This window comes from Saccostrea echinata, unplaced genomic scaffold (assembly GCF_033153115.1).
Source record: "Saccostrea echinata isolate AGI-Se365-2 ecotype Australia unplaced genomic scaffold, CSIRO_AGI_Sech_v1 ptg000023l, whole genome shotgun sequence".
NCBI lineage: Eukaryota > Metazoa > Mollusca > Bivalvia > Ostreida > Ostreidae > Saccostrea > Saccostrea echinata.
This window is the reverse complement of record NW_026889772.1, coordinates 11,467,745-11,485,920: the sequence shown is the minus strand read 5'-3', so window position 1 is coordinate 11,485,920 and position 18,176 is coordinate 11,467,745. Positions and strand designations below refer to the sequence as shown.

Sequence of the window (18,176 nt, the reverse complement as noted above, 5' to 3'; positions counted from 1 at the left end):
ATTTTGATAATATTCGGTCGGTAGCGATATCGCTAGAACTTGTTGAAGTGCGAGGGTGTCCGATGCATGGTGAATTCACCCTACTTGATGCACTGAAAGACGTACTATCGTTAGGTATAATGTACTATCGCTCAGTTTTATTCAGATCTGACAAAAAAAGTTAAGAAATATATAAGAAATATCACGAGACAGGCAAATCTATAGTTGACAAATAGTGAGAGTGTGCAGAAAAACAATTATCCCCTGGCCCCACCCATTTTAAGGTCAAGGAACACTACCGCTAGCCCCCCGTGCTTTCCTCTCTTCTTAATCTTTTATGGGAGACGAGGAATTTAGTTACGTATCTTGCCTTAATTGGCAGTGAGGAGTAAGCCGAAACGCAGGCACGTAGTGTCAGGCGGGGCTTACCCTTTTCCTGAAAATATTCTTTTTCTTTTAATTGGGAAATTCTAACTGAAAGGCACCCCCCCCATTTTTTGGCAGTACATTCAAAACCTCTATATAACGTCCATGTATCAAATAATTTTTGTTGTTGAGATTTGTTGGAGCTGTCTACCCCTCCCTACAAAATGGGTTGTCCCCCTTGTTTTGTTTGATAAAGTTATTTTTTTTTCTTTTTCTAGAATGTTTTTTCGCTTGTCAGTTATTTTTTGACCCCCCCCCCCCCTCCCCACTCTGAAAAACGATGCTACCGCTGCATTTCATTTCCAAAATTTTGCATTGCATTTCCCACATTTTTTGTTTTCATTTCCGACATTTTTTATTTTCATTTCCGACATTTATTTATTTATTTTTTTTTTTTTGACATTTCCGGAATTTTTGGAACGTTAACCAAGTAGGTAGAAATAGAATTTTAACAGGATATAAATATTACACTTATCTAAAACCCCATTTTCCGATTAAAAACATTACAATAGATGCAGCACTAAGTCTAGTAAAAAGTTACTAGTTAATGAGCATGCAATTTTTGTTCACCAAATTTAATGTCCACTGAATTATAACATCTTAACCTATCTGATCTCAAGGCTTCAAAGCTAAGCAAAACTTATTATTTGGAAATCAATGAATTATTCTTGATTTATTCTTTAATTTTTTTTATAAGGGACGTTTCAATTCTGTTATCACTGCCGGAAAAGTACTATATGATAAATGTCGGAGATGAAAACTTTAAAACGTCGGAAATGAAAACTACAAAATGTGGAAATTAAAAGTTCAATATTTTAAAAAATTCCGGAAATGAAATGCAGCCTAAAAAGGTTAAGGTTCATGTGGACAAAAAAATTTGTAGAATCTTCATACAAAAATATATGACAGAAGTGCGTAAAAAGAATAGGTCTTTTTATCATAGAAATGTCATGTTTTCAAAATTTACAGATGTCATTCTATTGAAGCTTTCATTTTTAACAGCGACAGAATGCATTAATAAAAACGACAACTTTTTTTTTTTATAAGTTTAATGACATCAAATCTTTTGATTCAGAATATGAGTCTTCTTCAGAGACGTAGCATCGTTTTTGAAAAGGGGGGGGGGGGGGCAACCCGAGGAAAAAAGGAAAATTGTGCAAACTCGGAAATCCTTTTTCGTGGGGGTTGGGGTTGGGGGGTTGGGTTAGATTCCAACTTCTACCCCCAATTTTTTTTACTCGAACACAGCATTCCCCTTATATTACCCTTATTTGACAATACTGCAACCAAAAGAGGGGGGGGGGGCAACCGGACTTTCAATGAACATTTCCTATGGAAAAACTTATGTCTGGAAATAAGTGGGGGGGGGGGTTACAGCCCCCCCGGCCCCCCTGATATTACGTGCCTGTTCTTTCCCCAACTCAATCTTTTTTTTTTCGTGTAACATCTAGAAGATAGCACTGCATGTCTAGACATTACTAATCTAAAGGTAATCCAGGAAACGAAAAGCTAAGATTAGTACATAACAGCTGCATACTACTAAGGAATATTGCAGTTTTATTGCAATTATATTACGTTCTGCATGTATGACTCAGGACAATTAGTTTAACTTCGAAACAACTTTTAATACGCCAACAGTGCAAAGAGAGATAACCCATTGCAAAAATCAATGATTGCATCAGCAAATGAGAGAAAAAATGAATGAATCAATGAACATATTTATTGAAAACCAACAAATAAAACAGAGGCAAGTCACTGAAAATCCTCACATGTAATCTGTTATCCCCCCCTCCCTTGCAATAAGTAGGATTTATAAGGATTTTTTCCAACTGAACCACAAATACCAGTAAAATTTGGATAATGGCAGATTCTTCCTTAAAAATAATAATAATAAACCACAAACAATTATCAAATTACCGAAGTTTAAATTTTTAGAAGTTACACATTTTTACGTTTTATTTTCTTGACAGCAGGCAAATTCAGTTCTTGGAAATGTTATGCCCTACTTCTTTTGAAAAACTGAAAATTCAATTTTACTGCCTTTTTAAGGTTAAACATTACCTAAAAAGTATATACATCTACTGATTAACATAATTTTTAATTTTTTTAAATTATTTTCCTCACATAAAATTCGATGCAAGCATTACATATCTTTCTAAAAACATGATTTAAGAATATGTATCAGCTATAATTTGTGAAAGCTCCTCTAAAACGTAACTGCTATAATTCACTTTCCCATTTAAATTTGCTCCATTTGAAATACTTCAAAATACACAACCCTATAGGTCTGAACTATTTAAAGATTAAGTCAAAATTGAACTGGATCAAAATGAAAAAAAAAATTGAAGAACAATGATTTTGATCATGTACTACATAACTCTTAATGATCACTTTACCATCAACACTGTAACCATCTTTACTATATATAAACATTGTAAACCATCTTTCCCAGTATCGAGGAAGGATGTGCATATCACACAATTTCAGAAAAAGGATCAAAGACTCTTTATCTTTACAAACAATGAACATTTTTTTTTTTTGCCTCAAGAAGCTGGTATCCATTAAAATGAAAAAAAAAAAACCCAAACAAACCCACATCTCATTACTTCAATACTTATATGAGTGTAAAACTGAATTGTTTTCACTATTACTCTTGAAAAGATGATATCTTAATCATCTTCATTTAGACCTCCTGAAAATATACTTTTTATTAAGGAAGTTCTGGCAAAGAATGATTTCTTATTGATATCGTCCTTCTTCCTTTTTCCTGTTTTGCCTGTTTCTCCTACAGAGTCTAACTTCCTCTTCCTTGTCACAGTATCCTCCTCTGTCTCCCTCTGAAATATCTCATAATCCCCCTCCTCTTTATCTCCTCCCACACTTTTCCCCTGTCTCTGTTTTCTCTCCTCAATGGCTCTTTGTTTCTGTCTCTTCTCGGCATTTTGAATGTGAAAGTTGGCGACACGCTTCACTTGAGCTATCTCTGTCCTAAGTCTCTGTTTGTGCACAGCTTTTTCATACGCAAGTCTCTCATTTAAATGAGCCCACTTAAACCTGTAGATAAAAGCTTTTAGGCTAAAAATATATTTGTATATGCAATATATACAAGCAATAGCTACTTTAAGATGCATTTAAATTCAAATGCATCTATTAAAACATAAATAAATCATCCTGTAATGTATTTCTGATGCATTCTCCTTTTAAAATCATATGAACTTTTTCTTACTATTAAAGAATATAATTTCTTCCATTACAGTCTTTGTTTGTTTGTTAGTTTTTTTTTTGTTTCTGTAACATATGAGAGAAATTCAAACAAACATATGATTGGTTGTTGTCATAATCATTGTCACACACTTTTCATCTGTGATGTCACATTGTACAAAAAAATTCTGGAGTGTATGAGATCTTCACAGTAAAAATGTACAGACAGCTTGAAGAAATGCATTTGTGTGATGGGGGGGATGGTTCCCTATAGTATGCTCACCAAATTGGCTTCTCTCTAACTCATACCCCATTCATACGACGAAAATTTGCTTATGTGTGCAAATTTACAGATGAGTAAATTTACACACATAAGTAAAAGTTAATTTGCTATGCGTTCAGACGAGATTTATGTACCATAAGTAAATCCTCAAATTGTCATTTAAAATAAGGAGATGGGCCGCTTCAGACTTGTAAATTTTCACAGAAAAAACTACTATTTGGGTATAGGATTAACTTACTATTTAGGTATAGGATTAACTTTTGGATGTTCATCAAAGAAAGTAGAAGAAAAATCCGATCCAAAAATTGGTACGACAAAACCGTTCTTTATGACATAAAGGACGAAAATTGGTATAAGAATTTTCAAATGTTTAAGGAAAATTTCATAAAATTTCATAAATTTCATAAAATTTTGTGAGAAGTTGGGAAATGCTTTTGTCCCGACCCAAAGACTGTAGAAGAGCCGTTAGATGTAAAGAAGAAGGTGGCTGTTACCATCTACCGGTTAGCGTCTTCAGCGGAATAAGGGACGTACGATTGGAAATCATTTTGGTGTATAAAATTATCACGCAAGCCAATCGATTGATCATCGTCATGAATCCAAAAAATCTGACAGTTATTCCTTATATTTACATGCTCCTGATTCTGCAAATTCCCGTGTTAATAGCCCCGCTTCTGTCTCTATTTGTCCCGCCCCGCACGTGATTTTTTTTAACCGCGCCTAAAACCAGTAGATTTATGTAGAAATAAAGTATTATACCATGTATGATTGCAAACATCGAGTTTACGAGGCCACTATGGAATATCTGCTTGAAGAATATGTGTATTTTCCAGAAGGAGAATGAAAAGGGTGAAGATAACAAACTGTGATCGATCTCAAAAATCTTTGATCAATACAAATATGTGAAGAGGGAATAAACACGGACCCCTGGAAATTCCGGTGGTGGGATCAGGTACCTAGGAGGAGTAAGCATTCCCTGTCGACCGGTCACACCTGCCATAAGCCTTATATATTGATCATTCTGTAGTCAAATTAAGTATAAACAAAGTCCTAACAATTGGTATGAAAGAAGTCAGCCAAAATATGATCCAATGATAGATTATATTTGCTAATAAGATCATTATAATGACCATAGAGTAATTTTCCGTCTGCCGCCATATTGGGCGCTAACAAGGCCAGATTCCTTCATAATTCAACCAATTTAAACTTCTCATACTGGACAATGAGGCGAAGATAACACAGTTTTTCTTACGAATATATGTTAAAAAAGTTCATAGGTTTAGTAATTCAAAGATTTTTGCCCTTATATTTCTGCTCAAATACCAGTTTGATCTCCAAGATGGCGACCAAGGGAAATAACTCGAATTGAAAATGTGTCATATGAAATCTATCTATTTACCAAATGCTGACTTGAAACGAGGTTGTTTAAATCCTTGTAACATAAACTTATCTGTCAGAAGCCTGCCTCAGTTTAAAACTGAGAAAGGATGAAGAAAGTCATCAAGGGCTAAACTATGGTGGAGCGATTGATGGCACGCATATTCCTATCATAGCTCCTAAGCATTCACACGGAGACTACTTGAAAGGAAGGGATTCTACTCATTGAATCTGCAGGGTGTTTGCGACCACAGCTATATCTTTAGAGACATAAACAGGTTTGCCAGGAAGGGTCACGATGCCCGCGTTTTGCATATTCGAAAATTCATTTCAGAGAAGATAATGGTTCCTTGTTTCCAGAGTGGAGAAAGCAGTTTGGAGAAATTACTATGCTAGTAGTACTTCTCGGCGACAGAGCGTATACCCTTTGAAGACTTGGCTTTTGAAGTCATACACCAACAGATCTACCCTTACAGTAACTCAGTTCACTTTTAATTTTTGTTTACTTAGCGCAAGATTGACCCTTGAAAATCCGTGTATTTTTAGAGCTTTACTTTCTAGCAGCCATGTTTACCGACTGATATTTTACATGCCAATGCATATACTTAAGGAATAACTGTCTAATTTTTTGGATTCATGATGTGATCAATCGAGTGGCTTGCGTGATAATTTGCATAAAGCCGAAGGCGTTTATGCATAAAATTATCAAGCAAACCAATCGATTGATCATCGTCATGAATCCAAAAAATCTGACAGTTATTCCTTATATTTACATGCTCCTGATTCTGCAAATTCCCGTGTTAATAGCCCCGCTTCTGTCTCTATTTGTCCCGCCCCGCACGTGATTTTTTTTAACCGCGCCTAAAACCAGTAGATTTATGTAGAAATAAAGTATTTTTATAATTTGTAATTTTATCTCGGACAAAGACATTTGAAATGTAAATATAACCATAACAACACTTAAAACGGAGATTGATGCAATACACATGACGAAAAACTTACATAAGTAAATTTGCTGCGTGTTCATAGGACAAATTTTACACACGGGAGCAAATATTTTGCGACAACGTGTATGCAAAAGTTAATTTACACCTTGTCCTGACCAGGTGCAAATTTACTTAACTGTGCATAATTTGCATATGAGCAAATCAGTTCATACGACAAAAATTGCACATGTAAGTAAATTTACATATGTGTAAAATATACTGAGGTATGCAAATCGTGTCGTATGAATGGGGTATCAGATTCTTTATTTTTTTTTTAATTGTTTAAACATAATCAGCAAGCTTCATGTCTCTTGAAAATTAAAAAAAGATTAAGGATCTCCAGTTGTAGAAAAATGTGTAACTAATCAGAGAAAGTTATGGAACCTAAATGTAAGTCACACATGCATAATTAAAACATAGGTAATCAAAGATTATGAAGCTCACCTCGACGAATGTTATCTACATGTAAAGCAAATTTCACATCATATTTTTTATCTAGTTAGGGTACATCCCAAGATCAATATCCATGCAAGTTTGATTTAATTATAGACCTGCTCAAAAAACTTTTGACCTGTTTAGTAATCAAGAAAATTTTGGTCAGTTCCAACATCCAAAGCAAGTCTGGAAGTTTTCATCCTTAGATGCACCATCTATGCAAGTTTAATCATAAAAGGCCATAATTTTATATAGCTACTCAAAAAAAATTACCCTGGTCACTCATCTGGAAAATGTAAGTCAGATTCAGAATCCAAAGCAAGTCTGGAAGTGTCCATCCCTAGATACAACATCCATGCTAATTTGGTTAAAATATGGCTAAAATTCACTCATGTGGAAAATCTAGGTCAGATCCAGCATTCGAAGCAGGTTGGTTAGTGTACATCCCTAGATGCATCATCCATGAAAGTTTGGTCGAGGTAGGGCTTATAGTTACTTGGGAATGGGACTACTCCTAAATCTATACCTGGTCTCACATGTGGAAAATGTAGGTCAGATCCAGCATTCGAAGCAAGTGTGGTAGTGTCCATCCCTAGATGCATCATCCATGCAAGTTTGATCAAGTACGGCTTATAGTTACTTAGGAATGGACCTGCTCCTATAACTTTAATTTGGTCACTCATCTGGAAAATCTAGGTCTGATTCAGCATCCGAAGCAAGTTTGGTCGTGTCCATCCCTAGATGCATCATCCATGCAAGTTTGGTCCAGGTAGGGCTTATAGTTACTTGGGAATGGACCTGCTCCTAAAACTTTAACCTGGTCACTCATCTGGAAAATCTAGGTCAGATCCAGCATCCAAGCAAGTGTAGTAGTGTCCATCCCTACATGCATCATCCATGCAATTTTAATCCAGGTAGGGCTTATAGTTACTTGGGAATGGACCTGCTCCTAAAACTTTAACCTGGTCACTCATCTGGAAAATCTAGGTCAGATCCAGCATCCGAAGCATGTGTGGTAGTGTCCATCCCTAGATGCATCATCCATGCAAGTTTGGTCCAGGTAGGGCTTATAGTTACTTGGGAATGGACCTGCTCCTAAAACTTTAACCTGGTCACTCATCCGGAAAATCTAGGTCAGATCCAGCATCCGAAGCAAGTGTGGTAGTGTCCATCCCTAGATGCATCATCCATGCAATTTTAATCCAGGTAGGGCTTATAGTTACTTAGGAATGGACCTGCTCCTAAAACTTTAACTTGGTCACTCATCTGGAAAATCTAGGTCAGATCCAGCATCCGAAGCAAGTTCGGTAGTGTCCATCCCTAGATGCATCATCCATGCAAGTTTGGTCCAGGTAGGGCTTATAGTTACTTGGGAATGGACCTGCTCCTAAAACTTTAACCTGGTCACTCATCTGGAAAATCTAGGTCAGATCCAGCATCCAAGCAAGTGTAGTAGTGTCCATCCCTACATGCATCATCCATGCAAGTTTGGTCCAGGTAGGGCTTATAGTTACTTGGGAATGGACCTGCTCCTAAAACTTTAACCTGGTCACTCATCCGGAAAATCTAGGTCAGATCCAGCATCCGAAGCAAGTGTGGTAGTGTCCATCCCTAGATGCATCATCCATGCAAGTTTGGTCCAGGTAGGGCTTATAGTTACTTGGGAATGGGACTTGCTCCTAAAACTTTAACCTGGAACGCCGACGCTAACGCTGACGCCGACGCCGGGGGTATAGCATAAGCTCATCTCGACTTCGTCGAGGTGAGCTAAAAACCCATAAATATGTCCATAGGACAGGAATGCCCAGCCTAGGGCTCATTAGTTTTCAACAATCATGAAAATTTGTAATAGTGTATGAAGTTTGATGAAAATATATTGAATGGTTTCCTTTAAATCTGAGTTATATACAATGAATAGTAGAGTCAAAGGTCACTAGGAAGGTCAAGGTAAAAAAAAAGGACACAGTTAATAAATCTCACCAAATTATGTATCAGTGCATAAGCTCATATTAAAATATCTTGAATAGTTCTTTGAAACTAAGCTAAATACAAATTTCAGTAGAGGACAAGGTCAAAGTCAAAAAATGTTGAAACATTTGAATAGCTCTCAACAATATGTATCGGTATATGAAGTTTGATACAGATATGTATCGGTATATGAAGTTTGATACAGATATGTATCGGCATATGAAGTTTGATACAGATATGTATCGGTATATGAAGTTTGATACAGATATGTATCGGCATATGAAGTTTGATACAGATATGTATCGGTATATGAAGTTTGATACAGATATGTATCGGTATATGAAGTTTGATACAGATATGTATCGGTATATGAAGTTTGATACAGATATGTATCGGTATATGAAGTTTGATACAGATATGTATCGGCATATGAAGTTTGATACAGATATGTATCGGCATATGAAGTTTGATACAGATATGTATCGGCATATGAAGTTTGATACAGATATGTATCGGCATATGAAGTTTGATACAGATATGTATCGGTATATGAAGTTTGATACAGATATCTTGAATAGTTTCTTTGAAACTGAGATAAATGCAAAGTGTGACGGAATGACAGACTGAAGGACAGAACGATGGAAGTATGGACAGACGAAAAATGGACATGACAAACACTAAATGCCCCCGCCATGGCAGGGCATTAAAAAATTTAGAATATCAATAAAAAATTTATTTACATATATATATGTCCCCAGGATTTAAAAAAAATTTGAAATTATCTGTATTGTAAGTATTTTTTTTTTACTGTTTTATGCTTAATACACAAATTATCATGGTATGATAAGCTAACTCTATGGTTTACATATACAACATTAAACTTCTATTCGAAATACACAATAACAGATTACCTGTGAAGGTATTTTATATTCCATAGCTCTTCATGCCAACGGCTTTTCTTTTTTCCTCCAATCTGGGTATTATTTAGGTTTGCTGCTACTTGTTTTGCAATTTTCTTATCCAAAAACTCCACCCATCCCTCTGTGAATAGTCGTCCTTTTTTTGTGTTTGGAGCTTTTTCTGTATTAAAGTTAAAAAGAAAGCATAACCAATATTGTTTGTAAGATTCCAAACAGTGCAAATGAATTTTGTGAGATTTTTTTTTCACAACATTCCATAATGGTAAAACAGTAGATAGAATAATCTAACTGTGTCTCAGGACAAGCCCTCACCACAGTTAGAATAAGTCCCATATAGTTAAAATGTAGCAAATCAGAGCGGATCAGCTCCAAAACCATTTTTAAGAATACAAAAGGAATTGCACTGAAAATAACTACCAAATTAATCAAAACAAACCTTTTGCTCTCAGGGATAGACATAAACTTTCAAATTCACTTGCCCTTCGGGCAAGTGATCTCAAACTTTGGCTTGTCCGAATGCAAAACTTGGTTGCCCAAAATTAGGAAAGAACTTCAGAAGAAAATTATTAATTACTGTTAATGTTATGCTAGGAAAAATGTGACAAAATACACTACTGTCAATTTGGCAAGTTGAGCTACCTGAAAAATGTCGATGCAAGCTGCATTTGTACATAAATGTATACCACTGTACTTGTAAATTTAACCTGTTAACACACACTGTCATGCAACAATAACCCTCCGTTTTCTTTTAATAAAATTCATATTTTTAAAAAAATATTTTGGTAGGATCCTTTTGTGATCCGTGATTTTCAGAGATAACAGTGAAGCAATGCTTACGGAATATAGTTGCTACGAAACATGCATCTTATCTTGATCAGGATACATCGTGTTACACTATAATTATATTCTGTGCTTGAATAAATAATCTAATTTCCTAATAAGAAGTTAACAAAATTTTATTAGACGTAGAGCGTATTTACTACGAAAGAAAATAACGAAGCCGATTTTTAGATGAGCAGTATAATCCAGAAACGCTGCCAAGGAATTTTGAATACAAAAGCATTGTCAGTCAGGTGCGTGGCTGAATCAAGTGTTCATTTTATTTTTTTTATAAATTAATGTAAACTATATAAATATGTACATTTATATAAGAAAAATTCACTTGCCCGATCGGACTAGTTCGTAGACAATTTCACTTGCCCGAACTGAGAATTTGCTTGTCCTGGGCAATCGGACAACCGTTAATGTCGATCCCTGTGTGAGCTTGTATATATGGCTCTTACCCTAAAAAATAATCCATATAGAGATGAAAATTTAACTCTCATTTTCTCAATATGTTTTCTCGCTTGAAATTTACATGCCATATTGACATTCAGAACTCTCTGGATTGTTAGTAGTAAACATGTAGGTTAGAATTATCTGCCATTGTATATTTTGCTACATTGCCAACACAAGGAACAAATTCATTAAACCTAGCTGTTTTGTGGGACACATATCATTTTAATAATAGTACTTTCTATCTTGTAAAAGAGTAACTTGTCCAATCAGAACAAGAGAGTCTCCAGATTGACTTGTCTAATCACAAAATGATCTGGACACGGACAATCAGACAAACATTAATGTTGAACGCTGTATTTATATTATACTGTAAAAGCAGAAATATTTGTTGGGGATTGAATTTCATTTATTTGGTTAACAATTAGCAACGAAATTAAATCCCACACGAAATTTTTATATGACTATATATTGAATAGGGTTACTTTTAAACAACGAAATTAAATGCCCACGAACCCTTTTTAGAGGACAAATCAACCAAATTTTATTCCCACAAAAATTTGTGCTTCTACAGTACTTAAAACTTATTAATCCCAATGCCCAATATACTAAATAATATATTTAATCTAAACACTATCTTTATTCAAAGAAGTGAATGGGATCGGGCAGGATCAAGGCTCAGCCTATTTTAGTCTCCCTTTATCCCTATACTAAATAACAAAGTTGTGGAAAACTACTGGTCATTCCGGCAAAACCAATTAAAAATACATGTGACCGGTAAAAATGACATTGATGTCAGTCCAAATGACTGCATGGCCTTTTTTTGGTTAAGTTTCGTTTATGATTTTCCTGTTATCATCTATGCACTTCCAGCCCAATTACCATAGAAAATATAAATTGCAATTGCTTTTTCTTTACACAAGAAACCAGGTAAAAAACATAAAGTTACAGATGAAAACAAAGCTAAATATGACAAATCTTAACAGAAAGAATTCAAACACAATTGGGGCAAGCGGTAAATCTAGTACTCCAAACTGTCCTGGATTTTGCTTTTTCACTGATCGTGTTGATACATGTATCTTCATTATCGATGCACAGAATTTCTCATATACATTTTCTAGGTTGATATAAATTCCCCAATGCATAAATGTTTCAACAAAATTACATATACTATGCTGAATTAGTATTGTCACCTGCCCAAAAGAGGTAAATCTAGTATTGTGTTATAAAACCAAAAACGGACAAAGACTTAGAAATGGAGACTGAGTAAATGTTATATTATGAAGTAAAAAGATGTGTAATGAAGTAAATAAATTTTATGTATTTTTTTTTATTGTATTTTTGCGACTTAAGATTTCGGATTGCCTAAAATCACTTTGGACTGGCTTATTTTGTGTTCTTGCCAGTCTGAATGACTGGTTATTTGAAAAAGTTTTCCATAACTCTGAAATAATATATGTCCCTGTTAACAGTGAGCGGCGCAGAGCACCACTCGTCACTGCAAGATCTTAAAGCAACGCCAGAGCGAGGAGAAAATTCGGACTTTGCACATTGATCCAAATGAATTTTTTCTGCAGTTACCTGTGGTCCCATAATGCTGTGCGAATTGCATCTCACTGCAAAATAAGTTCTCACGGTACCCAGAAGTTCCAAGAAAAAAATTAACTCAATATGGTTTAATAAATATACAGCAGATAAATACTAGAATAACATTCTTTATTAAAATTAGCACTGTTCAGACTTTGTTTTGGTAATGCAACTTAAATACGACTTCATGTGACATCGGAGTCTAGACCAAATGTCACGTGCGGTTTGAAGAGCCCGATCTAAATTAAAGCTGAACACAACTTGTAAATAGGCATACGCCATTTTTGATATTATATCTACGATACATCAACACCAGGGTATACTCTTTGCATTTGTTACACCTGACTGCTTTATTGTCACGGGTATAGGCATGGAATGGCGACCCGTGTTTGTACTGGTTATCTTGCATTACCTTTGTTTACATTTCATTGTAGTTATATGTATCTGTATTTGTATGTATACTGCACTGACCTGTACAACTATAATTGTAAGTTTCTTTTGTATCTTACTTTCTTGCATTAGACAAGGTATTACAGTTATTTTTGTCGCTACCGAGTGCTGCATAGCATACATCCGTCTACACCGGCATCAACTGATTATACTGAACAGTGTTCAAGTCAGGCCCTTTATATAGGGGTCCTCAGATACAGTGAGAATCTGAACAAAAATGGCGGACACATTGCTTTTACAAATCATGTTCAGCTTTAAAACTGAATAGGCATCTGCGCTTGCTCTAACGGTCGCATGATCGCATCGTCAACATATTATTTATACAGTTTTCCGTACCTGTTAATACTTATTTAAAAAGTCCCTTTGTCTTTATAGTTTGCCTCTTAAGAAAAAAAACCCCACAACCCCATAAATAGAAGAAAAAAAATACTCTAACTAGAGAGTCACGTCTCCTCTCGATACATGTACCAAACAGACATGAATTTTCGCACAGAAAAGTGATTACCATTAGGTTGGAGGAGGACCTTTCCTATTTCGCCATATTGACTAAAAATGTCTTTGATAGTTTTTACATTCATTAATGCTGGTATTTTACTCAAATAGATGACACCGGGTTCTTGGAGTTTTCGCTTCTTCTTTGGTTTCTTTTCTACAGTTTGGTCCTCGTGTGTTTCTTTTTCTTCCATCTTGGAATTGAAAAGTGTATTTTGATCCCGATCTAAGAATAACCTTGGTTCCATTTTCTTAGGTAGAGGACTTAGTAACTGAAAGTATATAAGATTTTATATTTAAATTGATTTGTGTATTTAAACATTATTATATATTTTTTTAAAAAGATAGAAATAATAAGACAAGATGACATGCCATTAGCCCAGCCCAATTTTATCCGAATAAAATTATTCAGACTTGTTTTGATAACCCCTTAGAAGGCAGTAGACTCGTCCGTTCAGGTGGGTTGTCTGATATGAAGTTGATGTGCAGGGTTATTACAGACGAGTGATTGTAAAAAAGGCATATAAAAGTTCTATTTTACGATGTCGGATACACCACCGAAATCGCAGAGAAAATCGGGAATCGAGGAAACTCAGCTCGTGAATGTTGTCCTAAAATATTTCAAGCTTGCAGGAGTTGCAGTTGGAGTTTGGCTGTCTGGTTACTTCAACTTCAGCCCCAGTTGGCTGCTGATCGGGTTGGTTTTATATGTGTGGAAAGAACGTCAGGGTCAGCGCAAGAAATTACAGATAGAAATTCGGCAAGACACTGCAAGAGATGAACAGAAAGCTATTTTAGCTCGTGTGGAAGATTTGCCATCTTGGGTAAGTAATGCAAAATGGTCAAGATAGATCAGACTATTACCGGTCGCATACTGACAGGATTACGTTTGTGCATGAAACCGTAAACTAAGAAAACATCAGTCAACCATGTGCTTGGTGTAGATCGAGACTATACAGTTAGAAAAAGCGATTTATAAGCAAGAATATTCTTAATTTTGATATAGATCTGTTGAAGTAAAAGTCAAGGAAGATTAATTATTTTTAAAATGCTATATTTCAATGCTGACAGTTATCAAAAATTGCAATGCCACCCAACTCAATGTTGCAAACATGGAGGTTCTAATCCAATGAGTTAATTTACCAAGGAGTAAGGTATTTATAAGTGCTGAATAAGAATTTACCAGGTCCGGCACAATCTCTTGATTAAGCTGTATAGCTTGATTTAGCTATATAGCTTTATTAAGCTATTCAGAATAGCTTGATTTAGCTATTTTATCACACTTTTTTCTCAAATGTGTAATTTTCCAAGTATGCACAAAAAGTCGCACCTTGGTGCAGTGATGATATTCAACCTTGAACTCTTATGAAAATAATGGATGTAAAAATCACTCATCAAATTGCGTCTCCTTAAGAGACTTTGTACTCAAAGTTCTAAAAGTTTTGGGGCTATATAAAGCAATTGATACAGTTACTTCTTCAATGAAATTATAAAGGAGGTCAATTATGGTCAACAAGATAATTGATTGGTAATAATTCAGTACAATGAGAAGCAATCGTACTTATCCATGCCTCAACGCACACAAGGTAGTGTACAGTTACCCAAACAATGGAAATTCATCTTTTGCTTAAAAGTACAAAAGTATTCAAATGCTGCAATGTTAGAACTATCTTTGATTTTGGTTGTTGATTTGATAACCCATATTACATATATGAATAGTCAAATACTTGCGACTTTTTGTCTATTTTGTACAAATAACATTTTTGGGAAAACCTGCATTTAAATAGCTTTATCAAGCTATTTTGAATAGCTTATTAAAGCTATATAGCTATTTCAAGCTATATAGCTTAATCAAGAGATTGTGCTGGACCTGTTTACTGTACTGTATGATATTTCAGAGAAGATAATTACATTGTAGTTGAACTTAGGAATTTACATTAAAGATTGTACTAAAAACCACTTTAACTTTGAGAAACAGTTCCTATGAAAAGTGATTCTCTGTCCATAAGATTAAAGAAATAAAGAAGTCATGACTTACTTCGTGTATTGATTAATACAAATATTGGTATGCACATGAAGTAGTGAAATATGCATGTATCTACAGGTAATGACTAATTACAACAATAATGTCTTTTGGTCATCGCTTATTGGTACATGTGACCTGCAGCCATATAGTGTGCATTTGTCAGTGATGGCCCAGTCAGTAGAGCACTTGCCATGTGTGGCTCAGGAAGGAGTATGAGTCCTCTGTTGCTTATGTTTGCCTTGTATTGCTTAGTCAGTAAAGCATTTGTTCTGTGTGACCAATGGCCGGTTGCGTACCTATGGCTCAGATAAGTACAGCTCAGCCGCTGATCCGCGGATCACGTAAGCCGGGTTTAAACTCCAGTTGAGTCGGGTTTACTTGAGACGTACTTCTGTTGTACGCTATAAAACTGAGTAAGGCTTACCTAATCTTGACTTACTCAAATTAAAATGTTGAAGGCTAGTAAGTTTCCTAATTTTACAGCTCTTCAAACATGTTTTGATATATCTGGTTGAATCACGAAAGGATATATTTAAAAACAAAGATATATATTGATAGTAAATTGTTAATTAAAATGCAGAAAAAAATGCAATACAATTTAATTCAAACCACAGGATCTGTCATCGAAACTCAAACCATAAGAAAATATGAAATGGCAAGCATACTACAGCTTTTCCAAAAGATTGAAGAGAGGAAAAACTGGGAGGGGGGTCTTGGGAATAAGTAACAATAGAAACAATACCAAAACTTAAGACAGAGGTAGGAACAATGTATATATTTAAATTTTCAATTTAATATCAAATGATACCTTTTCTGTAGATATCAAGCCATTAGTACATAGTTGTTTAGAATGTTTAGTTTGATATACAACTAATGTAACAAAGAGATTATTTGGGCATTATTCATATAGCCAGCAATCCAGTGAAACATTCAATTCGGTACAAGTATTGATAAATGTCAGTTTGTTGTCATGTTCTCAAGGATCAGGCAGTAAGCATTTTCAGTTGGGGGGGGGGGGGGGGCACAGCCAAACATTTTTAGTTGTGGGGCACAACCCAAATATCCTTGACAGGCAAATTAAAAAAAAAACAAAACGTCATCATACGTTATTATTGAGAAGGCACAATCATACATTAGCTATATTTTCTAGAGTTTTCTATATATCGGCAAAATTATTAAGGCTGGGCTTCATGTGTAATGAAGTAAATAAAGGCTTCATGTGTAATGAAGTAAATAAATGTTATGATTTTTTTTTATTTTGCGACTTACTATTTTGGACCGGCAAAAATCGCTTCGGACCGGCTTATTTTGTCTTCTTTCCAGTCCGATTGACTGGCTATCTGAAAAAGTTTTCCACAACTCTGGTGTGGCTCAATAAGTAGATTTATAAGCTTGTGTGGATCAATCAGTAGATAAGCTTGTGTGGCTCAATCAGTACATAAGCTTGTGTGGCTCAATCAGTAGATAAGATTGTGTGGCTCAATCAGTAGATAAGCTTGTGTGACTCAATCAGTAGATAAGCTTGTATGGCTCAATTAGTAGGTAAACTTGTGTGGCTCAATCAGTAGATAAGCTTGTGTGGGCTCAATCAGTAGATAAGCTTGTGTGGCTCAATCAGTAGATAAGCTTGTGTGGCTCAATCAGTAGATAAGCTTGTGTGGCTCAATCAGTAGATAAGCTTGTGTGGCTCAATCAGTAGATAAGCTTGTGTGGCTCAATCAGTAGATAAGCTTGTATGGCTCAATTAGTAGGTAAACTTGTGTGGTTGTAGCTTAGACAGTAGAACAGCTTATTTGGCTGTTGCTCAATTTGAGTGAACTAGTAAAACTGCAGGCACATGTACAATCAATTAATCAACTGCACTTAATGTAAACTGCACTTAATGAGTGCTTCTAATTAACATCAGCGGATCAGTTGCTATCAAGGTGAAGTCCTCCAGATTGAAATGATAAGTACATGTTACCTACACTTGTGTATTGAATTTCTTTATGATGGTTTAAACAATGTTAAATCTGGTGATATTATTTGATGACATTTTTTATGCATGCCTAAAATCCTTTTTAACCACCCCAGGTGCTTAGAAAATTGTGAATAGAGGGGCGGTTATTTTGGTATTCTTGTTATAATATTTAATGTCATATTTAACTTTTAATTTAAATCTTTTGAAAAAAAAGTAATATTCAGAGAACCACCAAATAATAGTCATACTTTCCTTTCCCATAAGATAATCCACTCAAATTATGCTCAATGATTTATTTTTCCACCAAAAAAATTAGAGAATATATCCCACAAGGAGAACAAACATAGGTAACTAATACATAATGATTAGGTCGTTCTAAGAATCTTTCACTTTCAGGAATACTTTACATGCGAATTAACCAATTACTAAGTTTCATTTTCTCTTTCTTCAAATTATGGCAGACTTTTGATATGATTCTTGTAGTCGAGGCTTTCATTTTTACAAAGATATTTGTAATCACAGGGAGCCCTTTTTGCCCGACGATTGAAAAAGGTCTAGGGGGTGCTTATAGGGGTAGGGGTGGTTAAAAAAGATTTTACGGTAATGAAATCGAACATTTTAAAACACTCAAAGATCAAAGTATATATTGTTTAGAACATCAATTTATACAATGGTATATATTTGACTAGCTGTTTTATAAAATTTATGATTGCAAAGTTTTCATTTTTTCTTACCCAGTGTAATTTTTTATGTACATGGGACCAAAATTTTGGCAAAGAAATTATTATAGAAAGTAAGAGAGGGACATAGA

General features: G+C 35.0%; 2 protein-coding genes across 3 annotated transcripts in view; one reads left to right on the top strand and one right to left on the bottom strand.

Moving 5' to 3' along the window:
- Positions 1-2,110: 2,110 nt before the first annotated feature.
- On the bottom strand, positions 2,111-13,573 carry LOC133191469 (activator of basal transcription 1-like). The gene is made up of 3 exons (XM_061327221.1): positions 13,393-13,573; positions 9,567-9,735; positions 2,111-3,459 (listed from the first exon to the last, which is right to left on the bottom strand). Exons 1-3 carry the CDS (start codon positions 13,571-13,573, stop codon positions 3,075-3,077), a joined length of 735 nt encoding a protein of 244 aa, XP_061183205.1. The 3' UTR covers positions 2,111-3,074.
- A 281-nt stretch (positions 13,574-13,854) lies between these two features.
- The window catches only part of LOC133191191 (extended synaptotagmin-2-like), a 45,122-nt gene continuing 40,800 nt past the window's right edge, over positions 13,855-18,176 (top strand). For both annotated transcript variants that reach the window (XM_061326919.1, XM_061326918.1), the window contains exon 1: positions 13,855-14,203. In XM_061326919.1, coding sequence (XP_061182903.1) covers positions 13,922-14,203 — 282 coding nt within the window. In that variant the 5' untranslated portion in view covers positions 13,855-13,921. The remainder of the gene's footprint in view (positions 14,204-18,176) is intronic.

Coding starts and splice junctions, on each gene's coding strand:
- LOC133191469 (XM_061327221.1), bottom strand. CDS start 13,573: ATGGAAGAAAAAGAAACACACGAGGACCAAACTGTAGAAAAGAAACCA. Junction 9,736..13,392: donor GGTCCTCCTCCAACCTAATG/GTAATCACTTTT, acceptor ACTTTAATACAG/AAAAAGCTCCAAACACAAAA. Junction 3,460..9,566: donor AATATAAAATACCTTCACAG/GTAATCTGTTAT, acceptor TTTTATCTACAG/GTTTAAGTGGGCTCATTTAA.